The following is a 26,349-nucleotide window of genomic DNA, read 5'->3' on the forward strand; positions in this document are numbered from 1 at the left end:
AGCAGGATAGGGGCACCTGGGTGGTTCAGTGGGTTAAAGCCTCTGCTTTTGGCTCAGGTCATGATCTCAGGGTCCTGGGATCGAGCCCCTCATCAGGCTCTCTGCTCAGTGGGGAACCTGCTCCCCCCTCTCTCTCCGCCTGCTTCTCTGCCTACTTGGGATCTCTGTCAAGTAAATAAATAAAAATCTTAGGAAAAAAAAAAAAAGCAGGCTAGGGGCATCCGAGTGGCTCAGCTGGTTGAGCATTCCTACCCTTGATCTCAGCTCAGGTCTTGATCTCAGGGTCATGAGTTGGAGCCCCACATTGGGCTCCGTGCTGGGTATGGAGCTACTTAAAAACAAACAAACAAAAAACATGCAGAATATATAGACTAATCATACTTTGGTGGGGGTAGGCTTGGGTGCACATACACAATAACAAGAACACACAGCAAACAGTAATGAGTGAGAGTGGCACTGGGCGTCTTTGCAGTTTTGATGGACACTGTCTGCATTGTTCGATCTTTTAGTAACATTTTATTTTCATAACCGGAAAAAAGAATACAACATACAACATTTTTTTAAAAATAAGGTAAACTCAGTAAAAGCAGGCAGAAAACCAGTCACCCCACACAGATCACCTGGGTCAAGCTGGAGCAGGCCGGAAAGTCCCAAATGAGGATAAAGAGGGGCTGGCGGGTGGTGAGTAAGGGAGAGCTTGTATGTGCGAACACTGAAGACGAGCCCACATCGGAGCCCAGAGTTCTGAGGGCACAGAGACCAGATGGAAAACAGGGTCCCGGGAAGGGAGCGAAGATAAGCATCCAGGGACCCTCAGCCAAGAGGAAGGGAGAAGCAGGAAGGGATTCCAGACTGGAAGTCCAGTGCAGATGGATGGATTTGTGCCAGTGACGTAGAGTTGGCCTGAAGCCAAAAGTTGCTGCTTTCTGTCCTTAGTCAGATGAGGAGCACTGGTGGGAACGCAGAGCGGGGCAGCCTCTGTAGTGGTAGTAGCTGTTAGTGTTGGCAGAACGGCTAGGATTGCTTCCCAACTGAATTTCAGTTTGCCATTCTAAGTCACAGGTAATTAGACACGTTTGAACGTGTCTTGAGGAATCTTCCAGAACGTAGTGGCTTTGTTGTGGCCCTCTTACCAGTTACCTATATTTTCAGCAACTTGTCCACGTTTTCCTTTATTTACCCATTCACCTCAATTTTCACTGAGTGCTCTGAGCAGGTTTCCAAGTTAAGTATGGAGTTGGTTGGTGGAGGTGGATAATAAAGGTGGTTCTGGCCCTTTCTTGGCCCAAACAACTCCCAGCTTGAGGGTAAAATAAAGAGCATGAGGCAGTCACACATTTAGGGTATAGTGTGATAGCAAACTAACTCAGAGTCGGTTTTTGCATGGGCATATCTACTATAATTCCTATAATAACCTACTGGGATGTCTACTATGCCTGATGCATGGTAGATATCTGATGAAGTATCACTACTCTTTTTTTTTTTTACTCTTTTTTTTTTAATATTTATTTATTTATTGGACAGAGAGAGATCACAAGTAGACAGAGAGGCAGGCAGAGAGAGAGGGGGAAGCAGGCTCCCTGCTAAGCAGAAAGCCCGATGTGGGGCTCAATCCCAGGACCCTGGGATCATGACCTGAGCGGAAGGTAGAGGCTTAACCCACTGAGCCACCCAGGTGCCCCTATTACTCCTCTTCTTATCAAAGTGCCATAGAATGAATATAAGTAAAGTACGATATAAATCAAAGGCCCTTTCCCATGAATGGAAAAATAAGAATGATAATGTCTCACAGAATTATAGTGGAATAGAAATAATATTTTCCTTCAAATTACTTAAATGTACAAAGAATAACCACTGTTAAACTCTAGGAATAGTTGAAGTAAACATGAAAACAGTTGCTGCTTATTCTTTTTAAAAAAAGACTTCACACGGTTATCGCTTTTTCTTTTCTTTTTTTGGATGCTCAAGAGTGGGTAGTAGGTGTTTCTCCGAAGAATGTTCGGTGGACTTTTGTATTGCCACGTGCAATACAATATAGGAGTGTTCTGAATGTTTGGCCTTGGAGCATTTCTGGTCTACAAAGTTGTTTGTTTCTTGCTTCATGTAAAATCTTTCTACAGCATATTTTGAAAAATCCATTGGAAGGAACACTGTATTTCTGCCCAAATTTGCTCCCAGTAGGGAAGGGGACTCAGTTCCTTTATAAGAGTCTTAGAGTGGGGTATCATCAAGATACTAACCACTTGGCAAATACGAGGATATGTGGCTCAAGGAAAACAAAATTATCTGGGCCTGATAAAGTGCCTTTTACCCCATGAGAAAGGACCCTAGTCTTCAACCTGTATGATCAAGGATGAATTGGTACCAGCTTATATTCCCTTGGTCCACTGACCCAAGGCAGCTCTAGCCCTGCACCTATCCCCACCCACAACTTGGCCTTAGCACAAACTTGGTGGTTCAATCCATCAATAAATAAGACTTCTCTGTACATCCTTTACGTGGTCACGATGGTGTTCAGCTCTGTAAGAGTTATGCCAAACAGGAAGTGCCCTCAGGGTGGCTCTGTCAGGAGACAGCGTGTTGAACTGCCTCAGCTGTGGCGTCTTGCTCTTCAGTCCTCCTCTGTGCTTCACTTCCAGAAGTTTCCACATCTAACAAAGATTCTGGCCAAGAGTCAGAGTCTATCCCAGAGTATACAGCGGAAGAGGAGCGAGAGGACAACCGGTTGTGGAGGACAGTGGTGATTGGAGAACAGGAACAGCGGATCGACATGAAGGTCATTGAGCCCTACAGGAGAGTCATTTCTCATGGAGGTAGTCAAGCTCTTTGTGAATCGGGGAGGTGGGGACCAGGGCAGCCATATTTTTTAAATTGGAAAATGAAACTAGGGTTCTCTGCATCATGACATCCACAAAACCCTAGTTTGCAATCAATATTCAGGGGACTGTAGACCTAAGTACATTACCTAAGTACAGACTCAGCTCTATAACATTGCAAAGCCTGTGTAAAAAATAGCTTTCTGATGTAAAAACTGCTTTTCACACCACATATCTGACAGCTATAATCTCCTGGGCATATTTCTTGAAAACTGTAGTTGTCTAATTTAATAATGTCTGGAATTCATGTGGGTCAGTTGTAGAGTGTTGTTTATAGAACTACAGTTAACACACAATATTAGTTTCAAGTGTACAACATAGTGATTTGATACATATATATGAATATATATATTATGTATATATATATATTTTTTATATATATATATTTATGAAATTCTCAACAAACTTCCAGTTAAGTCACAGGACTTGTAAATATAGTCGCAGGAATGCAAAGTCACAGGGAATATAGTCAGTAATATTGCAACAGTTTCACGTGGTGACGGACGGTGACTACACTCACTGTAGGGTTTAACTGAACAGCTTCTGAGTCTCTACTGCCATGGCCTGTAGTAAGATCACTACCCCAGAGGGGCTTTTCATAACAAAACGGTCTTTCGAATCCTCTTAGGAGCTTTCAGGGATCTCTTCATACTCAGCCTGGTCATTTTTCCAGTACCCGAAGTTGGCTTTTCTATTGACTCCATCACATCTGGGCCTGAAAACAGGCATTTCCAGTGAAAGCTTCCACCTGCTTAGGGAGGGACAAAGGAGAGGGGTAGGGAGGAAAACCCCACAACAACCCGTGTTCCGTATTTCCAGTATTTCCAGGAGCGCCAGGAACCTTGGTTAATTTTGGAGTCACAAAAAGTCAGATGAGCACAAGCAACACATTTAATATTGTCGACTTTAGAAAATGGCTTTTTTATTTATTTTTCTGCTGCATGCGCTCCTTTCCTGCAGGCTTGAGGCTCCACCCTAAACACTCAGCTGTTCCAGAAAAAGTGTAAGCTGACAAGGCAATTGTTGTTTCCTCAGGGAAATAAGCATCTTGGTGCTGCATTAAACCCATAGCTTTTGTGTTCTAACAAGCCAAAGGACATTTTTTCTTTTTCAATCAAACTTCCCTCCACCAGCTGATTTTCCATTTTCCACCCGTGCATTGCTTCCTCCACGTAAGTATCAGCATCGGGCCAGGGACCCCCACCTTGAGAGTGAAAGAAAAATGCCCATAGGTACCCCTGGCCATGACCTTCCTTTGCCCTGGCTCACTCTTTGTGACCTGAAATGGTAATATGGCCCCTTGATAGCCGCTGTGCGGCTGGAGACAGTTCCCTCTAAGGGAGACTTTTCCATAGCCCCGCAGAATGAGAGCTGGCCTGCTCTTGCTCAAGCGAACAGACCACGGGCCCGGGAGTCGACCCTTTCATCCTAATGATGAAAACCACAACCTGAACATCATCCTGGATCTTCCCAGAAGCTCACCCCTCCTTTGCACCACCCATTGGCTATTTTTGGTTTGTTTGCTTTTTGGAATTAAAAAGAAAACAAAACAGAGGCCGACTATAAAAGTAGCCTGTGCCCATTCCAAAAAAAAGGTCAAAAACGGTAGGAAAAGTCGAAGGAAATCCAAGTCATCTGGTGATAGTCCGTATCAATGTTTGCCACTCTGGTCTATGTGAAGACCCCCTTTGTTGTGAAGAAGGGAGCTCACGGCTCCCCTCTTTCCTGGAGGCATCTGCCTGTTCTTCCAACCAGGGTGAAAGCGGATGGGTTGTTGCCCATCCCCTGATCTGTTGCCCGAATCAGGAAAGAGGGATTATCATCAACACGATGGGGTCAAAACCAAGCCACTGCTTCCGCCTCTCACACTCTTTGCGACAATCCCGCCCACCCCTCGGGGATAACCTGGTTTGCTGTGCCCTACCTCCCGGCCACCCCCTCCCTGGCATCTGCTCCCCTCCCCCTCCATTCTGTGTCCATGAGCTCGGTTTTGTCCGTGTGACTGTCCAGCTTGTGTGGAAGCAAAGGCCGCCTTTCCTCTTCCCAGCTGCGCCCCTGCCTTCTCCAGGCGCTGGCCTGCATGAGTGTCCCTCGGGCTGCATCCACCCACCCGGGCGGCGTGGGGGTGGGACGCCCCCTCCTCCCATCCCCTGAGCAGCTTTCATGCTGGGTAGGGAAAGACGTTCAGATTTAACTTCGGAGTTTGCCAAAGCTCGGCCTGCTGTGTTGGAAGCTGACACCGCTTTCTTAGGCTTTAAGGGTCATCAAGCACTCCTCCCCAGAGACCAGTCCACTATATTTGTGATCCTGGGTTCTGACAAGCAGCTAGGAAGGAGCGTGTCCTCATGGGCATGGGTCTCATCTGGGTGTCTGGCATTTTGCTCTGACGAGGTTTGCCCACGGAGGCCAACAGGAAAGGGACAGCAGTACGGTGCCCTGTGCCTCGTGACTGCAAGACGGGGTTGGTGACAATCGCTGCCTCACTTGGCTGCAACGCCAGGCTCTGCCAAGCATCCCTGCCAGGTGGGAACAGGCATGAGAGCCGTGTGGGGACACATAACTCAGCCTCTGGCTTTAGTGACCTCGATAGGAGCTGTTGTAAGAGGCCTGTGTGCAATATAGAAGAACAGAGTCCAAGACTTGTCTTTGCCTCTAACTACTCTGTGACATTGGTACATGACCTAACTTCTGGGGCCTCAACTACTTCATCGGTCAAAAGAGGGTGATCTCAAAGCCAGTGTTACCTCCCATGAGCCCATGAGCAATATTCCTGTTATCTGCCTCCATAAAAGAACAAAGAGAGGTCTGGGTGGGTTTGGCGGAGGACAGTGTGGGGTCACGTGGAGGCCAGAAACTGGCTTTTTTGACCTTGGAACAGAGGCTACATTTAAATAACGGGGGACGGTCACACCAAAGCATTATAATGAGAAGTTTCCTTTCTTGTTTCTTTACTTCTCTTATTTCATTATAGGAGATTCAGGTAACTTCTCCGCAGTGTTCCCGGACAAATGGCCCCGGAAAGAATGAGGAGAAGAGTTGCAGGCTGGTGTGTGTGTGTGTATGTGTTGGTTGCGACTGTGACATCTTCCCTTCTCTCTCCATTCCATTTGCTGGCCAGCAAACTTGTGTTACGTCCCTTTCCTCTCTGTCCTGCCTCAGGTAAGGTTTGCGTCACTGCCACAGAGGGTCTCAGGAGGCCCCGCGGTGGGATCGCGTGTGCACCCCTGCACTCACACCCCGAACTCACCTCCTGGTCACTGAGCAGAGAGTCAGGTGAAATACGTGTTTTAAAAAAAAACAAACTTCAGATGAATTATTCAGCTGCTGGAAGCCATCTTCCCCTGAGTAAGCTGCATATTTATCATAGACATTGGCTTAGCTGACCCCCTGAAGGCAGCTGTGAAGAAATCCATGAAAAAATCTTTCTCTTCTAGTTCCTTCTGATCTCTTACGTCTGACCTCCTCCTGTACCCTTCCTCTGTCTTTTGCCTCTTCCTCCCTTCCTACAGCTCCTCCACCCAAAAGCACGAAAATCCACCCTCATTTGTTAATTTCAGGAAGTTTTCTAGCAAGAGGCTTTCCTGACGGAGACAATGACCAGTGACCAATGAAGTGGCGAGCTGATCGTTCAGTATTCCTTCAATTACGTGAACCTGAACGAACGTGACACCCCAGCATTCCAAGGACTGGCACATTGAAACAAAAAGCTGAAATGCCATTCAAGATGACTTCTGAAGTACTGTTTGTAAACCTCAGACAGTCCTTTAAAAAAAAAAAAAAAAATTCTTAGGAATTCTCCAGAAACCGAAAAAGAAATCAAAGTAGCTGAGCAGTCATGATCTTGAAATTACCTTGACACCCTGGGGCCAGGCATCTCCCGCTAGAAAGATGCTTTTAAAAGGATGCTTCTGTACTCATTCTTCAGCTGGATTCATTACGTCTCTCATCTCCTTGAATGGACCCGGTCCTTGTCATTGTGCTGAGTCTAAATTGCGTCCCTTTGTGGTATTAGCCTTAGCGGAGCCAAGCCACCTTACCCTTTGTGGATTTCATTCGGTGATGAATCTTCTTAAATGCAGTTGTTTGGTTGAACAAACTCTCCTTCTGCCATTTTCCTTCACATGTCATTCAGAAAAGAAGTTGGTAAACACCCGCATGTTGGAAAAGACAAACCAAGGCAAATAATCCATAGGGAAGCGACCCCAGTCCGGGTTTGCAAAAACGCATTAGGTCAGGTGTAGACTTACTAGTTAGCATCTTCTAAGACATGGAGCGTAAACACTGTGCACAACAACCTCGGATTAGTCACACACACAAACCCATAATTTGATATATTTTTAGTTGGTATCACTCTCTTCCCCCACCTCCTCTGTGGTAGTGTCATGCTCTCTGTCCTTGTAGAGAACATCTTATTACACTGCTTTTCAAGAGTTAAGCCCATCCAAGCCCCATCCAGCCGGTAGTTTACTGCCATGTAATCACCAGAGGGGGATTTAGAGTCCTGGAAAAAAAAAAAAAAATGAAACGCTTGAGTTCTGATCAGGCTGGCGGGTGTGTCCTGTCCGCCTCCTCAGAGCTCTAAGGCAATCTCTGCTTAATGATCCTGAAATCCAGAACTGAGTTATAGGACAGAAATGCCAAGTGCTGAGAAAGGGATATTAAAAAAATAAAAACACAGTGGGGCACCTGGGTGGCTCAGTCCGTTAAGCGGCCAACTCTTGTCTTGACTCAGGGTCGTGAGATCAAGCCCCGTGTCCGGGCTCAGTGCTGAGCTTGACGCCTGCTTAGGATTTTCTCTCTCTCCCTCTGCCCCTCCTCCAATTGGTGCGCATGCAATCGCTTGCTCTCTCTCTCTTTCTCTCCTCAAATAAATGAATCAAAAAAAAAAAAAAAGAAGAAAAAAGAAAAGAAAAAAGAAAATGGTGCATTGCTTCCATTTTTAAGCCTTAGAGACATGTGAGATTCCACGCATTAACCTGTGGGATTTGACCAACAGCTGCCCTGATTTTCAAAGATGAGCTCTGAGGGAAAACGGCGCTTAAAGAATGGGACAGAGCTTTCAGATGTGTCCCGAGAGGTCCCTCCATTTTCCTTGACTCTTAGGAGTTCCACACCTGCCTTTTATATTCTCAGCACCAAAAACAAGTAGACCTCCACCTCCGCTCCCTGCCCATGTCATCAGGAAGAAATTCTCGAGTTTTCCCCAAAGTGTATAGTTTCATAAAACTCAAAGAGAGGTCAGCCTTAACTAGGCCCTTCTTACAAGTTTGCTCCTTTTTAAAAAGACGGGGCTCTTGAGTTTTTAGGCCTGGCTAAAACTTTCCATGTGTCCCTGCAGTATCTGTTGAATCCGGAGACCCTAGGGATGCTGCAGGCAAGTAAACCAGTCCTCAAAAATCAAAATAAAGGTGCTTTCCTTCTCAGCCCACAAGTCTGTGGTCACTGGAGTACATGCCTCTGATTATATTGTGGTTCGGTGACTAAACTTTCCCTTTAAATTAGCCAGAGTCGGGGCACCTGGGTGGCTCAGTGGGTTAAGACTCTGCCTTTGGCATGGGTCATGATCCCAGGGTCCTGGGATCGAGCCCCACATCAGGCTGTCTGCTCAGGGGGGAGCCTGCTTCCTCCTCTCTCTGCCTGCCTCTCTGCCTAGTTGTGATCCCTGTCAAATAAATACATAAAACCTTTTTTTAAAAGAGAGAGAGAGAAAAAATACATTTAAATAAATAAATAAATAAGCCAGAGTCTAAAACTAAAAAAAAGCTGAAGAGAATCAACCAGAACCCCTCAGCCAGTTAAAGGACAGAAGCATTATATAAATTAGAAATCTGTAAGTCAAAATTCCCGTCCTTTGGTAGATTGTTTGTATTCTCTGTTCATGACAATGTCCAACACATAATTGTCCATAATAAGTGGATATACTATATGCAAATATATTCTCACTGTATATGTAAGACTGTATAACATACGCCTTACGGAAAAGTAAGTTCATGTGTTTATACCTATGGAAGTATAGTGTACGTCATACTCATAGATTATACCTATTACATCCATTTACACACACTTGTCAAGGCTTCCAGATTTGTCCTTTAGGTTAAATACTACCTTATTAAGAGCTTTCAGCCGGTTACAAATGTCTTTTTGTTTGTCCCCCAGGCTACTATGGGGACGGCCTAAATGCCATCATTGTGTTTGCAGCCTGTTTTCTGCCAGACAGCAGTCGGGCGGATTACCACTATGTCATGGAAAATCTTTTCCTGTGAGTGATACTTCTGACAAAGTGCTTGGAGTGAATGTCTGGGGCATGTCATGACAGATAGAGCATCTTTAAGAAGAGGAAACAGAGGATGTAGAATATTCTCAGCCTTTGATGAAAAGTCAATGAAATCTCTGTCAAGGAATATTGCTCAAGAGGCTAAAACCTTTAAAAGAACTCTTTGGCCAGCAGAATGAATTGAAAACAAAACGAATGCAGTTTTGCCTGCGCTCTAAAATTCTGTAACATTTCCTTTGGGTAAAGTGTTACTTTTGTTCCTTGATAACATGTTCTTGTTGAGGCTGATGATAACCTAGGTTCATTTATATCATTCACTTGGGCCCTTGGTATATGATAACATTGTCGATATTTTTGAAATTTAGGCTCTAGCCCACACATTTTTTGAGTGTACCTGCATTTAAAAAAAAAAGATAACCGTACAAATAAATGAGCAATACTCACTCTCAGAGAGATAATCTTAGGAAACTGCAGTCTTTTCAAGGTAAAGAGGTAATCACAACCATTCTTCAATGTCATACTCCCTATTATTTAAAAGTTATATAATTAGAGTATAAATAAGGTGACTGTTTCACGTGGGAAATGAAAACATTCCTCTTCCTTCCTGTGATCAGATATGTAATAAGTACTTTAGAGCTGATGGTAGCTGAGGACTATATGATCGTGTACTTGAACGGAGCAACCCCGAGACGAAAGATGCCAGGGCTGGGCTGGATGAAGAAATGCTACCAGATGATTGACAGGCGGTATGTGGGCTCCAATATTTAATCCCTGCTTTGACTTCCTCCCATTTCTAATTCCCGGTCATCTACCAAGAATGTGATCACGTTTTAGGAATACTCAATTGTGCAGAGTTGAGATAGTAAATTATAACTGTATAAAAATATTAAGAGAAGTGTCCCTTGATGGCCCAAATCTGAAATAAATCCAAATTTTGTTGGATGTTGTCATCTCAAACCTGATGACCAAGTCTATTCTAAATTTTTGTAGATGTTTGTAGGGAACATCTCTTTGCCACACGGACGTGCGATTTATGCTGGTAAGCCAGTTTCACGTGACAAGTTTCAAGTTTCATTACAAGTTTCACATGACCTTGATGCTGTTTCTGTGCCTGGGGACTGTTTTGGTTTGGGCAACTGTCATGCTCTTATTTCATTATTCACTGATCATTCAAGTTAACTGCTAGTCCGTTTGGTGCCTTGGTGCACCTTTTCCCCCAAGATGCTTTACTTCCGTCCGTACTGGCTTGACTAGAACAAAATATGTTATATTCCCAACCACAGGAAAATTGTCATAAACCTACAAACTTATGGTGTCTCGGATAAGGGTGGCATCTGCTTAGATGTGGCTCCTTGCATGATCTTATATTAATGAAGGCCCATCTAATGATCCAAACATCTATAAAGTAGCATTGCTAATGTTGAAAAGCATGCCCGAATGTCAAGAATGTCAAAATGGTAACCTGAAGGCCAGACAACCACATGATCCACTCAGTTGTTTCATAATACAGAAGACACCAAGGCTTCGTCAGTCCAGTAAACTCGCTAAGTTGCTAGTAAGAGTATGCTCTTTTCAAAATAGTAAAGATAATGCTGGCAAAAACAAAAAGCGTTGTTAAGCAAAAATTTACCACGATAGTTCTAGATCTAAGCACTCTGGAAATAAGACCGTTCTATTTTAACGTGGATTCCTGCGGGAACACGAGGTTGGCATCCTACAAGTTACAAATGGGATCTCAGAAAGTATTTCTTAAGTAATCATGGTCATTCTGTACCTTCCCATCAGGTAATAGTAACTGATCTGGAACTCTCTAATATTATAATATTCTTATTTGGGGATATACTTTCTGTTTTAACTCCTGCTGGAAATGGGTTATGAGTAATTCTTTTTCCTTTTTTTTTTAAAAACAGTTTGAGGAAGAATTTGAAATCATTCATCATTGTTCATCCATCTTGGTTCATCAGAACAATCCTTGCAGTGACACGACCTTTCATAAGGTATGTGTAAGGTGTGTTGTTGTTATAGAAAAAGTAGAAGTACCACTAGTAGTTTTCTAAACTACATCCTATAAAGGAGAATTCATAAACTGAGGTAGGATTTAGGAAGACGTATTTTTGCCTCTGGCTTTCCTGGAAAGATATTTTGGACGAGCTAGCAAGAAACCTTAAGTAAGAATGAGCATTATTTTATTATAATGACTAATTTTCCCCAGTATTACAAAACATTACCTCTTTATTACTTGCTATAACACAGATGAAGTGGTGGGATTTCCATGCCACATCCTAGATGGGTACACAATACTTTAAAATGATATGGTATTTTGTAGAGAATAGAAAAGGCAGCATCACACAACAATGGAAAATAAAGACAAACCAAGGACAGAATCAGAAGCAATGACTGTCCTGATTCTTCTTCTTCTGAACAAATATCATATAGGCCACCAAACTTAGGGAAAGAGGCTGGGCAGCCATTTTGAGAGCTTGTTTTTGATTTCCGATGCAGATTCTTGGTTCCGTGAATAGTTATTCACCATCTCTGTTGTATTAGATACCATATAACCTTATGTTTTGGGGAAGCAAAGAAAAATAAATCACGCCTCATAATGTGGTAACACTTGGAACAGCTAGAGACACCTGGGTGGCTCAGTCAGTTAAGCGGCTGCCTTTGGTTCAGGTCATGATCCCAGAGTCCTGGGATGGAGCCCCACATCAGGCTCCTGGCTCAGCAGGGAGTCTGCTTCCTCCTCTCTCTCTCTCTGCCTGCCACTCTGCCTGCTTGTGTTCACTTTCTTTCTCTCTGACAAATAAATAAATAAAAATCTTAAAAAAAAAAAGACTTGGAACAGCTAAATGAAAGGGATAGTATGTATTCCCTAGAAAGCTTTCAGATAAAATACGGTCTTACCCAACATCCGGATGCAGAATAGATAAATTGAAAGTTTTCTGTTTCAGAGTTACTAATGAATTTCTAAGAAACACTCTGATCACTTCTGGAGGGGGAAAAAAAAAAGAAAAGAAAACAACTGAAAGTTTAAAAAGTTTATTTTTTACATAGAATTTCCTGTGCCTTCCAGATCCATCCTTTTGTTCACTGGGCATTTACTCCGATACGGCATTTCTGTCTCCTACTGCCAACAACTGAGCAGCATCATTCAACCTAGTATCCCTCTGGCAAAGTTTAGTTCTTTACCGTACTGTGTTCGATTGCTTTTAGTAGATGTGCTGCCGAAGCAAGCACTGTTCAATTGCTTTTAAAAATAATATGAAATATGTAAGGCGTACAAAAAGCCATTTATTTTAGTAATAGACAATGCTTTGATGGGGGTGTAGGAATCAATGCACACTGAAGAATTATAAAAAGTTTAATGGTGGAGCCTGGGTGGCTCCGTGGGTTAAGCTTCTGCCTTCGGCTCAGGTCATGATCCCAGGGTCCTAGGTTGAGCCCTGCATCAGGCTCTCTGCTCAGCAGGGAGCCTGCTTCTCCCCCCCTCCCCCCGCCTGCCTCTCTGCCTACTTGTGATCTCTCTCTGTCAAATAAATAAAATCTTTAAAAATAAAAAGTTTAATGGTGGATGCCTGGCTGGCTCAGTCAGTACAGCATGTGACTCTTAACTCAGGATTGTAAGTTCAAGCCCCACCTTGGATGTTAAGATTACTTAAAAATAGAAAAAAAAAATTTTTGAGTTTAATGGGTAAAAAAAGTAAACATTAGTGTTCATATTCATTCACTGACATCTATTTAATAGTCTGGGTGTTATAGCTATAAAACAAATAAATTTCTTGATAAATAACCAAATATTTCTTTAAGAATACCAAAAATAATTACAATTCAATATTATTTATTGAAGGGAGCTTCAAGACAAAAAGGTCTAGCAATAATAATAAAATTATAGCAAATAGTATCGTGGTAAATTATAGAAAACAGTTGCTTACATTTAACAAGTATTTGCAGGCATTATTTCATTTACTTATAACAACTGTCCTCGAAAGTAGGGCCTGTTTACTATTTCCCTTATATAGGAAACCTCCCTGAGGTTTAGGAAGGTCAGATAAATTTCCTACAGCAAGAGCAAGCCAACCCATTGCGTGAGGGATCGAATGGTACACATTTTAGGTTGTGTGAGCCATCTGGTCTCAGTCACGGCTGCTCAGCTCCCATGCTCGGTCAAAAACAGTCATGAGCAGCATGTAGATAAGAAAGTGTGGCTGTCTTCCAGGCCACCGTGATATAGGAACACTGAAATTGAATTTCTTAAAAATTTTTACATGCCATAAGATAGTCTTGTTTTGATATTTTTTCAAATATTTTTTAAAAATGTAAAAACCATTCGTAGTTGGAGAACTGTGAAAAACAGTCAGCAAGCTGGCTTTGGCCCATGGGCTATAGTTTGCCAACCCCAGATCTAATGTAATAAAGACTCGGGCTTTGAACCCAATTGTCCACCTTCCTGTAAAGAAAACACATTTCAAGCACTTAAACATTGTATCCTATGGGGGTAGGGGGAAGGGGGGGGTCGCCTGGGTGGCTCAGTTGGTTAGGCGACTGCCTTTGGCTCAGGTCATGATCCTGGAGTCCTGGGTTCAAGTCCCACATCAGGCTCCCAGCTCCATGGGGAGTCTGCTTCTCTCTCTGACCTCCCCTCTCATGCTCTCTCACTCTCAAATAAGTAATATAAAAATTTAAAAAAAAACAACATTGTATCCTACAGTCTTATCCTGTGAGACCCTCCTTGAGGATCCCCCTGCGAGTCAGTCTGTATCAGCATAGTCAATTCTTAGACCTGAAAAAAGAGGTCACTAAAGTGTATTCTAGGTCTTTTCCTATGAAAGAGGTAGATGGGAAATTCTTTTTTTTTAATGTGAAGTGGAGATTGAGAGATTCATTAGCTGCATTGCTGTCCTCAGGAAGCTTAGGGCCTAGCCGTTGGCATAGGCAGACAGATGAGCAGTTAGAATGCAGGTACCACTGAAGCAGGATGGGCGTGTAACTCAGGGCACAGGTGAGTCTGGGGTAACAGGGGAAGAGTAAAGGATGAGAGTCTGCATCAAGAGAGGCATTCCAGAAGAATGAGCCATCAGGGTGAGTTTTGAAGAACCGAGTGAACTGGTTAGCTGAACCCAGGTAGAACAGACAGGTACAGACACGCCAAGGAGACAATATGGCGTGTTTGGAGACCTGTACATTCTAGTGACCATAACCCTGGATCTGGAGGCTCCCCCTACCCCCCCACGCCATCTTTTATCAGAATCTGAATTTAGCTCAGAACGTCCAAGGAAGGAAGAGGCCTCACACAGCAAGCTTATCACTGGGGGTGTGTGTTCACCCACGACTTATCAGCCTACAGGTGACCGTGCAGAGACAAAGTTATTCACAAGTCACAGCCAGTGGCCCAGGGTCATGCTGCAAGTACATGTGAAAGAGAAACAGAAATGACCCTGCAGTTGCTTCCTTTTAGAATGCACAGTAGTTGAATGGAGAGGGAGGAGCAGACAGCTCCGCATGGTCAGTAGACTGGGGGAGGTCTTTTTGTAGGGAACTCTTCAAGAACGTTCAGGGCTTGGTCAAGTTCTCTTTCGAGTGGAATGATCCATTTTAAAAATCAGTTTGCAATAGTACACAAATGCCTTCTTACAAAACACCCAATCGGGGTGCCTGGGTGACTCAGTTGGTTAAGTGACTGCCTTCAGCTCAGGTCATGATCCCGGAATCTAAGGATTAAGTCCCACATCGGACTTCCAGCTCCATGGGAAGTCTGCTTCTCCCTCTGACCTTCCCTGACTCTCTTTCTCTCTCAAATAAATAAATAAAATCTTTTAAAAAAATCCAATCATTAAGGATAAGATCAAGTTTTTCTTTCAACAACAACCAGTTCCTGTTCCTCCCTCCCTTCCCAGAGGCAAATTCCTAGATCAGTGTCAGTGGTATTTCATGTTGTTTTCTGTACATGTACACACTTCTAACATGATAATGTTTAGATGAGAGCTGTTTGTAATTCAGATTCAGTTACAGAACATGTTTTTGAACACTGGAACATCTGGCATGAACTCTCCAGTTAAAAGAAGAAAAGAAGAAAAAAACTAAAAATATTTAAGCTAAAACATATAAAAAATATTTAAGCTTAAAAATATTTAAGCTAAGAAGTAAATGAGTTTACATATCCTTTAAAAACAGATCAACCTTGGTAAATTCTGAAAGAACCAATGACAAGATTTTTGTTTGGTAAAAACAAATAAGCAAACAAAGCGAAACAAACCATAAACCAGTGGCTATGGAGAGTGGCAGGAACCCACCGGGCGCCATGCGATGTGTGATTATGAGTGTAGATCCTGGGCGGGGGATGGGTGAAATCAGTGATGGGGAGTAAGGAGCGCAGGTGTTTTCGATGAACTCCGGGTGATGTATGGAAGTGTGAATCACCCTGTATATAGTACACCTGAAATGAATTTAACACTGTAGGTTAAAGAACTGGAACTAAAAGAAAAACTTAAAAAAAAAAAAAAAATGAGTGTAGACTCCAGTCAAACTGCCCAGGTTGGAATCCAGCCTCTACCACTTACTGAAGGTGAGACCTTGAGCAAATACTTAACTCCCGGTGTCTCCAGTTTCCTTATCTTTAAAAACAAAATAATGGGACGCCTGGCTGACTCAGTAGAGCATGTGACTCTTGATCTCAAGATTGTGAGTTCAGGTTCAGCCCTACTTAAAATAAGTGAAAAAGAAGAAAAAAGGACCACTAGGAGCATCTTTTTAAAAGACAGAGAAGAAGGGGCACCTGGGTGGCTCAGTGGGTTGAGCCTCTGCCTTTGGCTCGGGTCATGATCCCAGCCGGCTCATCCCATGAGCCCTGCATCAGGCTCTCTGCTTGGCAGGGAGCCTGCTTCCCCGCCCCCCCTCCCCCCCCCCCCGCCTGCCTCTCTGCCTACTTGTGATCTCTGTCAAATAAATAAATTTTTAAAATCTTAAAAAAAAAAAAAGAATAGCACCTCCGTCATTAGGCTATAAGAAGAAATAAGTGAGTTAATAAATATAAACCACTTAAAACAGTATCTGGCATGTCGTAGCTACTCAAATATGTAGCCTTTCTTGTGCTGGGCCAAGGTGTTGCATTTTTCAGCATTTGCAAGAGGCAACAGCCTTAGGAGGGCTGAAATAGCCACTAATGCTATCTTTTTTCTTTTCTTTTAGTTCAAAATTCAGCAGCAAAATTAAATACGTCAATAGCTTATCAGAACTCAGTGAGCTGATCCCAATGGATTGCATCCATATTCCAGAGAGTATCATCAAGTAAGTCTGGATGGTTTACAAGATTTGGTAAGAAATACTGCATGTTTGGAGAGGGAGGTTGGGAAAGAACTTTCTGGAATACTGGGAAAATGACAATATCTTCTATTTAAAATAAATATTAAGTGTGTTCCAATAAGTAGAGATTTTTTTTTCTCATAACCCGTAGAGAACTGTTCTGTTCTTTCAGATCCTTTCACACAGTCTTCTCTTGGGGTTATTGATTATTGCTCATTTCACCTTGAATTTTGCTACCATTTTGGGGACGGCGTGAAGTTAACATTAATCAGTGAACCTCTCACCTGTGTCTCCCACTCTCACAGACACCGCTGGGTCTGAGCCTTGCTTTGGTTTCTTATAGCCTTAGAGAAAGGAACATACCCGCATGACCCTGGGAAAAGGGGAGGGAAAAGGCTACCGTTTCTCTGTTCTCCTCCACATCCTTTTCCTTCACGGTTCCCTTCAGGTGAAAGGTAAGGCAGAGTGGTAGGTGGCATGGTTAGGGAGGACCCCCTTCCTCAGGACAGGGTACTGTAGCTGCAGCCTCTCAGGAGCAAGCATGGAGACTGAAGGTCACTGAATCATGCTGTGAAAATAATGAGTAACAGTGAATACCAACCTCTTGGAGCTGAGACTTAAAAATAGGGATACTGACAAATGAACCCTCCTTTTGGTTCATTGATGCAAAGAACCATTGTTTTCTGTGGATCGTGCTTTTCTTCCATTGCGTCTGATTCACTCTTCTTTATTTGCTTAAAATGGGAGGAATGTAACCATGAGCTCAAAGAGAACAGATAAGGACACCACCACCCCAACCCTGGCCCCTTCTTCCTCCATAAGATGGGTAGCAAAATGGACCTCCCAATTTGCACTTCCAAAAAAGAGTCCCTTGACTAAAAAAATTAGATTTAAAAAAAAAAAAAAAGGAAAAGAAATTGGAAGGAAAGGACTCGCATTTAGTGGCAATGCTCTGTTGGACATAGACATGCTCATTTATATTATGTGTTTAATCCCCACAGTAAACCCCCTTCTACACATCAAGGAAGCTAATAGTAAAAAAGCATTACTTAGGCAAAGTGTAAGTAGGAGCAAGGATGAGATGGAACTAGAATTCACCCGTAGGTCAGCCTGGCACCGGAATTCCCATCCCCTTTTCTAGTAGTTTCCTTGACCTCCCTTAATGTATCTATCTGAAGTCAAAGCTCAGAAACAAATGCATTTGGTTTTCCTTGTGCTGATTCGAGGTGAACAGAGGATAGTGATTTGGCTCAGAACTGCCAGTTGGCTCAGCCGAATCAAGCAGTGTTTCTATAATTGTAACCATGGCTTCGAAGTTCATCAGCTTATGGGCCTCCCGTACCCAGCCTACCTCACCGCTCTGTCCTGCTGCCTCAGAACGGTGCATCCCCATCTCCAGAGCTACTCCTACTCTTTAAAAAAAAAAAAAGTAACTGGAGGAGCATCTGGGTGGCTCTGGCAGTTAAGTGTCTGGAAAAAGAGAAGGGCGTTGGAGACTTAGCATTAGATCTGAATCTTCCTCTTGTCCCCGATGTCTCTAAGACTTCAGGCAACCTATTAAAACTCCATGTCTCAGCTGCAGCACCCAGAAAATGGGGAAGTAGAGGGTGATTCATAGAAAGTTCCCGAGCATTGAATGACAATGTACATAACCTCCTGGCCTCAGTTGGCAATCCAGAATGTTATTTATCATACTGATGTTGCTGTTAGGGACGATCATATGGGACCATTTAAATGAGAAGTTAAACATGTCCAGGGTACTTTTCATTCATCAACACCCATCGTTTTTCAAAGGTTCCCGTTCAGGAGAAGTTTCTTCAAGAGGAAGGGTTCTGTCTGGAAGAAATTGAGAACCATCTATGTCCTCCCTGTACCTCCATGTTTTCTCCTGTCTTGTGCAATCCGTGTTCTCTGCATGTCCTTTCTGCCACTTCTGTTCCTGGCCACCCTTGGGTCATTTTCACGTTATGCCATTTTCAAATTGATATGAGCCATGGCCCCTTCCTGTTACTGAGTAACATTCAGGGAGTCTGGTCTTGGCCAATCCCAAAACCAGTATTGAGCTGGGCTGGAGCCTGTCATCAAAGGGCTTAAATGAAAGAAAAACGTGCCCGATCTGGAATCCGATTTCTCATCACTGATTACAGTCAATTCTTGTTATTTGTGGCAGTGCTGTTCTAGAACCCTGGGTGGCGAATACCGATCCGTTGTTCCTAGGGGAAATCCGAGGCTAGGTTTCTGCAAGCATCTGGTGTATTGTCATGGGCCAGTTAACACATAACCTTGCTCTCTGTTTCTGTTTAAAGACACTGTATCTGATATACATTGTTGACTCACTAACATTGAATTCACAACCAACGGCGCCGTAACTAACTCCTGCCTAAACAAAGCCTCTGTAACACATATATTTTCCATAAGTCTCCTCACAGCCTTCCTGTGCTGGGGAACACCAGCCAGCGCCTAAGCACTATGCTTAGAGGCCATTTTAAGTGGCAAAATCACCAAGAAAAAGCACAAACAAGGAAAACATGGCTCTAAATAAATGGCCGATAGAATGCTTATTGACTGCACGAGAGCTAAACCGAGAGCCTTGTCTTGTTAGACCTCAGCTGGGAACGTGCCCAGCAGGGGACTCAAATGTTTTACCATCAGTGAAAGTCATCAAGTGACCATGAAGGTGCCACGGGTGTTGATTCTGGGGTTACAGATAAACGTTTCATAAGTAGGCAAATTTGCAAACACAGTATCTGAAAATAATGAGGATTGGCTGTCTATCATCACGAATTCTAAATCATTGATTATATCCAATGAAAATAAGTCTTCTCCCCAAAGGCAATTTGATTATTCTTGGGGGGCATGGAGGGAGGGGGGTAGGCTTTTGCTCTCACGTGTTGACTGTTCTTTAAACCACGTACCTGACATTTTCTCCATCTGTGTGCTCGTCCTCCTCATTGCATTCATTTTTTGTCTCGTAAGGTACGATGAAGAGAGATCTTATAAGAGAAGTGTGAGGTAAAATCTCCCGAGCTACAGTTCACGCTGGACCCTCTGTGTGTGTGCACCAGTGTGCTCCTCATGGGTGACCTCAACATGCTACCAGAGCGAGAGGTCATTCTATCCGCCCCTTGTAGTCTACCATTCTGGGTCCTTGTCTTGTGTGTAAAGCTGTTGAGGTCAGCCTGATCTGCAAGCGAAACCCACTAAATCCCATCTGCCCTTGACCTGGCCCAGGCTGCTAAAGCTCTAACTCTACCCAACAGACTGATGTGGATGTTTTCGGCTTTATGCAGCCCGCATGTTTCTCATCTCTTTGCAACGTGTATATCTACCTTTAGGAAGGACTTTGCAAAGTAAACACACAGAAACACCGAAGGGGAGGACATGGCACCATGTCTACCGGTGCTCCAAAGGATGGTTTCTAAAAGCACATATGCTCCACTTATGTTTGGCTCCGCTTTGCCGAGTGACTCTCTCACGCTGTGCTTGCTTCTTTTTTGTTTCTTTTCTACACCGATAATTTTTGCTCGTGCAGACTGGATGAAGAACTGAGGGAAGCATCAGAAGCAGCTAAGTAAGACTTGGTTTTCGTTCAGCAGCTGGCGTGATGTTGGCTTGCATTTCAGGAATGAGTTGGGAGGACCTGCATGCCTGGTGTTTTATTCTTGCATCCTGAAAATAATGCTGCACTTGAAATCTTCCCTTTGTCCCACGATAGATACAATTTCTGGTATTCCCACCACCATCTATTTTCCCCTGGGATCTTGGTTATCTTAAGGAATGCCTTTGTTACTGTGGTTTCTTTCTTTCTTTCTTTTTTTTAATGTACATGCAATTTTTGGCACCACAACCCAGGAACACATCACAGACATTGCCACATAACATCACATGATTGTTAGATATTTTGAGGCCAACAAAAGGCTCACTAATTCATACTAATGGAGAGAAATGATGACATGTCGAAATTTGGAATATTTTTCTAGAACCAGTTTTGCCACTCTCCAGGATTTTTTTAAGCACCTATTTAGTGACTTGGAAGTATTGCTTAACAAAATAATGCTTCTGAGCTACTTGGATGAATAGGAAAAGAATCATTACTCACTATTATTAAAGTATAACTTTCAGAAAGGCAAAATCTTAACTTTAATGCAACTGTGAAATGAATACATGCCAGTGATTTTATTCAACTAATTATTTAATGAAGGAACCAGTGAAGTATTAAAACCAGTTCAAAGAACGTTTAAGAAACTAGATTTCATTGGGTGATTTATCAAGGAATGTTAGGATAAGATTATTGGTTTAGGGGTGCCTGGGTGGCTCAGTGGGTTAAGCCTCTGCCTTCGGCTCAAGTCATGATCTGAGGGTCCTGGGATCGAGCCCCACATCAGACTCTCTGCTCAGCAGGGAGTCTGCTTCCCCCCCCACCCCTGGCTTCCTCTCTGCCTACTTGTGATCTCTGTCAAGTAAATAAATAAAATCTTAAAAAAAAGAAAGCTTATTGGTTTAGATACAAAATGGATCAGTGCCCAGCAGGGCAATAAACTGTCAGGATTATCTTTTCCACTGGACAGAAATTATTTGCATCTCTGTTGGACAAAAATTGTACAAGTTAACCTCTGCCCCCCAATAACCCGTAGACAGAAAATCAACTCAGCATTGCTTTGAAAGAAAACCCAGTAATTTCCTCTTCTTATTTCCAAGTTCAAAAACTAATTTTTCTGACCCAGTGTGTCAAATGTAGACTAGCACTATTTGGATTGTTTACTATATTAAAGCTTCTCCACTTCGAATGTTGCTTACACTGTTGAATTCTGTAAGTATTTCCCATTTTAAAAGGTATTGCAAAAAGAGAACCCCAGGCAACGTCCAAACAGCTACAAATTCTGAATAAATAAGATTTTACTTTCTGTATGAGTATAAATGCCCATTCCTCCTGAGAACAATCCATTGAGATTTTTTTTTTTCTACAGCACATTTTCATTGCAGGTAATCTCTAGAATTATTTGTCTGTAGAGCTGGTCTTTTGGGTTAAAATTCAAGGAAAAGGGCCACCTGTCTGTCAGTTGGAAAAGCTACTCTTCATCTCAGGGCTGTGAGTTCAAGCCCCACATTAGGCATAGAGCCACTTTAAAAAAAGAAGAAGACTGAAGTTAATTAGTTAATTAATTAAAGGAAAGATTTTTGCCTTAGAAACATTGGCATTAATGTAGTTTCCTATTACAATATTCCTATCTTTTAGTTTTCTTTCAAGATAATGGACATCGGTTTACACTTAACAATACTCAAAAGTATTTGAATTTCTACTCTAACAGAATCTTCTCAGTCTCTGACTCAAACCAGAAGTTGGAAAAGAAAGGAAGACGTTAGGAACAAAAGACCCAGATGTTGGCGTAGGAGGCCCTGTTAACATCTATCTGCACTCAATTTGCATGGTGTCATGAGATTCCCCAGAGACAGAAAGAGCAATGAGTTTCTCTTTCACATTTTTTTAAGGATGATAACATATTTATAAAATTAAGGAGGTGTTTTCGAGACTAAAGATTGAGAAGAGGGGCGCCTGGGTGGCTCAGTGGGTTAAAGCCTCTGCCTTCGGCTCAGGTCATGATCCCAGGGTCTTAGGTTGAGCCCTGCATCAGGCTCTCTGCTCAGCTGGGAGCCTGCTTCCCCCTCTCTCTCTGCCTGCCTCTCTGTCTCCTTGTGACCTCTCTCTGTCAAATAAATAAATAAAATTTTTTTTAAAAAGGTTGAGGAGAGGGAAGACAATTTTCCAGCCAAACCCATTATAAACTCATATTGCCATGTTCTTTCCTTATTACCATAAGTCTTGCCTCCTTCGATAGACTTTCCCTCCCTCCACATTTCTGCCCTTCCTGCTATCATTTTGGGTTTATTGTGTAGCTTTCTCTTCCATCCTCTCTGATCTTTCCCTCTCTTCTCTTTCCCACCCCCACACTCCCTCCCCAGGCATCCACTTGGTGTCGGGTGGTCCTGAGAGATGACTTGATCTCCTCCCCGACGGAAGCACCAAGCATGCCTAGTACATAATAGGTGCTCCGTAAATTTCCGCTGCGTAAATTGATGAATGTGCATAAAATTAAGTTCATCACCACAGAGCAGTGGTTCTCAGACTTGGCTGCACAGCAGAATCACCTGGAGCACTTGCTCCGACACGGTGTCCCCGGGGCTCAGCTCAGAGCTCCTGAGTCAGCAGGCCCAAGAGTCTATAATTCTGACCCATTCCCGTGATGCCGAGGCTGCCCGGCTGAGGACCACGCTCCGAGAATCCACACCTCTTGGGAGTCTTTGCTCGTGCTGGGGGTTCAGTGGGTAAGCTGCCTGTCTGAACCCCCCTCTAGCTGATCCTCCTTCTTTTGATGGTGACATTACATGCGTGAGGACTTGAAATACATTTGCCCATTGAAAATGGAAGGAGAAAGAACTTCACTCTGTTGGCCCCACGATGACTGCAATGCCTGTCAACCCACCCATTTCAGCCTACCAACTGCAGCTCCTTAACTACCTCTCGGCCTCTGAAGTGGCTCCCACGTCCTTGGACAGACTCTGTAGGATGATTTGGGGATTCAGAAAACATGATCACTGCAGACCTATGGTTAGGTTCTGGAAGCCAGGTAACCCAGGTTCTTTCTATTTAGACACACCCTGTCCTTCCACGTGACCTCTGCTTAAAAGCTTCAGGCTGGTTCTAACCGAAGGCAAACATCTACCTTGTCAGGGAACGAAACCTATCTTTCTGCTGTTTTGCTTTATTTTCAAATGTTCACCTTTTCCCCACATACTCACACACCACCTCTTAGCTGACTTTCAGAAGGTGATTTCTTCACGCTGCCTTATGCCTTCCTTAAAACGTGACATCTGTACAGGAAGGAAAATACGTGGGGGGGACTAGTTGTGTATATGGAGCCATGCTTATTCTGAAAATGGTAAAGAATCCATCAGCTGCCTTTGAGTGACGGTATTAAATGCATTGCAAATTGCTGTTTTCATTGGAAGGATTATGCAAAGTTAAAAGAGGAAAAAAAACCAGAAAAGCTGGATTCAGAAGAATGCTTTTTCTTGATTCCATTCCAGCTTTGCTAGTTTTCTAGCCTACTCTGAACACTTGCCTCACTGTCCTTGTTCACTCAAGTTACCAAACAGCATCCATAAAAATACCTGACCACCAGGGAGAAGGGTGAGGGGGTGGGGAGGGAGGTGGTCTGTCCTTCCCAGGGAGATCGCCTTCCACCATCTCAACTAAATGCCTGATGTGAATAACTGACTCTCTTAATGTTCAAACAGATGTATTATCTAATGAAAGAATTCACATTAGAAAAGGAACTCTTTCGTTTAAAAAGAGCGTAGAGGGGCTTCTGGGTGGCTCAGTCGGTTGAGCATCTGACTCTCGGTTTTGGCTCCGGTCATGATCTCAGGGTCCTGAGATCAAGACCCAAGTCTGGCTCCATGCTGAGCATGGGTCTGCTTGAGGTTTTCTGCCCCTCCCCCAGCTTCCCCTTCTGCTCCTTCCCCTGTTCTCATGCTCTCGCTTTCTCTCTTTTTCTCTCTTTCTCAGATAAATAAGTGAAGTGTTTTTTAAAAAGAAAAAGATCATAAAAATCTCTTTAAATAGTTTGTTTGCCAATCCAATATGACCAGGGGGTGAAAGTAAAAGTTGAAATGTACTAATCAGAAAGTAATATAAAACACATGGGAAATTTGCTTACAGAGGAATCCCACCAATACAGAAGATCAGAAGCAGCTAATATTACACCAAAAGTACAAACACTTTCATACATCATAAGAAAACTCATTTCATTATTTCATATAGTTACATTTTTCTTTCTGGACACATCCAGTTTAGGTTAATCTTAGGATTCACTCCTATTACCTAAACACAGCCCAGCGGTATAGTAGTAAGTGTCCTATTATTTCTCTGTAACAGGGAAAGCTGATACTGGCATTTTTTCTTCTAGTGTCTAGGAAAATCCTCGTTCTTGTGCAAAGTGAAAGTTAACTGTTCGTGTGTAAATAAAATTAGGCTACTTGAGAGGGATGTCCTTTGTGTATAAAGTATGTTATTTGGGTTCCAAATGAAAATTTGCAATAGCATGCTCTCTGAATAAGACAGATTGAAAAGTCTGGAAAAAGTAACAAGACCAGAAGAGACCAGCGGAGCGATTTGGAATTTCAATCTTCCTTTTATGCTTCTAAATCATGGGCCGTTACTACGTTTCAAAACCAATGGTAAAAGAATCAGGTGCAGCTTTGTTCCACATTAGCAATGAGACAACATCAAACAGTTTAATGTGCCCCTGTCTGTTGTGCTACAAAGTGGTAACAGTGCAGAAATGTTTACCTGCTCCCTATTTTGTTTTTCTCCTTGCACTCAGAACTAGCTGCCTTTACAATGATCCAGAAATGTCTTCCATGGAGAAGGAGTAAGAATTCACCATCCATAACATCTGTGTGGTGACTGGTAGCCTTGTATGGCTGGGCTCTGAAAGAAAACAAAAATACACCAAGGATTGGGTAAACTCTGTTCAGATGTTCGGCTCTCAGGTTCTCTACTTCTCAAATCAGAACCTTACAAGAGAAGTGTGCCAGCTTCACACCGTCTCTTTCGTGATCACTATTACATTCCTTAAAGACAGCTTAAATCTAGTTGGCATTCCATTTTCTAATCCAAAAATGAGCAGAAAAGGAATATTAGAGCCAGATGTGAGAGCATTTGGGCAGGAGGAATGCAACTCAGCTTTCCGAATTACATCATCTATTTTAATTAGTGAAAGTTGGCCCTTCCTTTTGAACTTCCTATTTTGGTGGAGGGGGAGAAGAGGTCCTTGTTTGGAAAATTCCAGTAGACAGTGGAGTCTGGATGGAGCTTTAGGAATGAGCTAGTCCAGGTGGCCTCATCCTGGGAGAAATGGAAATCAAACTCATAGTGAGTGCTGACCCCTAGCCCGGGTCTGTGTGCTTCAGGCACGTTACCTGACTTTTAGCCTCAGGATAAGCCTAAGAGGTACATTTTACAGCTATGGAAAGAGTGGCGTAGAGAGATTATCTGACCTGTCCCACGTTTTACAATTGTAGAAATGTCCCAGAGCTGGGAATTTGAGTCTGTAGTTCCAGAGCCAGTGGTTTTGAAATCTGAGAGGTGGTCATCCTTCTGGAATGGCTGTGCAGCCTCTGATCTCACTTTGGTTAGACTGGAGAAGGACAAACTTAGTTGCCTAAGGGAACAGACTTGTCAGTTTCAGGGATTCAAGTGTTCTCCTCCCCGGGATCCTGGCCCTCCAGCCAAGGGCTGCTGAACCCATCTGAGTTGTGGAGAATTGAACGCAGTCCTTCCCCGGAATTCAGGAGGGGCAAAGATGGGACTTAAACATGTCCGCTACTGTGTTGTGTTCTCTTTGGACCGCCTTTCCCTCAAGGTCCAAAGCAAGGATGGAAAATCACAGAGCAGCCCCTCTGCAGGGGCTGCGATGACCTGACAGTTTAAGGCAGTTTATGGACCAAAAGCCCAGAGAGAACGTCCCCATAGAAGAGTAAAGAGTGAAGGCCATAAGGGGACCTTTGGAAATCTCACAGCTATTTTTCTGAAGGTTCACCTGTCCCACCTCTTTGAGATGAAGGCAACAGTTGCTTCAAGCAAACTGCCCCACCCAAGTTCTGCAAAGCGAAAACAGTCCCTCTGGCCACCTTCATTCTTCCGCAAATTTCCCCTCCCTTCCTCCCTCCGCAAAACAGCGCCCCCTAGAGCAGAGTCCTAGGCCTGCAGTTCACCCGCCACGCGGAGGGCTTGTCGCTCACCCGCCCAGGCTGCGACATCTGCGGGCTTACCCACTCCTCCGCCTGTCCTGTGTGTTCGGCTCCTTGTTTGTATGTAGGGTTCATGGGGTTGCGGGG

General features: G+C 43.4%; 1 protein-coding gene across 10 annotated transcripts in view; it reads left to right on the forward strand.

Annotated features, from left to right (window-relative positions):
- The window catches only part of PRUNE2 (prune homolog 2 with BCH domain), a 260,718-nt gene that overhangs the window by 228,790 nt on the left and 5,579 nt on the right, over positions 1 to 26,349 (forward strand). The window contains exons 12-20 of one of the 10 annotated variants that reach the window (XM_046023988.1): positions 2,640 to 2,813; positions 5,848 to 5,856; positions 9,033 to 9,135; positions 9,765 to 9,896; positions 11,061 to 11,147; positions 16,336 to 16,434; positions 19,426 to 19,461; positions 19,982 to 20,020; positions 24,834 to 24,881. In XM_046023988.1, coding sequence (XP_045879944.1) covers positions 2,640 to 2,813; positions 5,848 to 5,856; positions 9,033 to 9,135; positions 9,765 to 9,896; positions 11,061 to 11,147; positions 16,336 to 16,434; positions 19,426 to 19,461; positions 19,982 to 20,020; positions 24,834 to 24,881 — 727 coding nt within the window. Of the gene's footprint in view, positions 1 to 2,639; positions 2,814 to 5,847; positions 5,857 to 9,032; positions 9,136 to 9,764; positions 9,897 to 11,060; positions 11,148 to 16,335; positions 16,435 to 19,425; positions 19,462 to 19,981; positions 20,021 to 24,833; positions 24,882 to 26,349 lie in introns of those variants that run through there. The other 9 variants (XM_046023991.1, XM_046023990.1, XM_046023989.1 and 6 more) reach the window with 9 other exon arrangements.

The sequence above is a fragment of the Meles meles genome, chromosome 11 (genome assembly GCF_922984935.1).
Source record: "Meles meles chromosome 11, mMelMel3.1 paternal haplotype, whole genome shotgun sequence".
Taxonomy (NCBI): Eukaryota; Metazoa; Chordata; class Mammalia; order Carnivora; family Mustelidae; genus Meles; species Meles meles.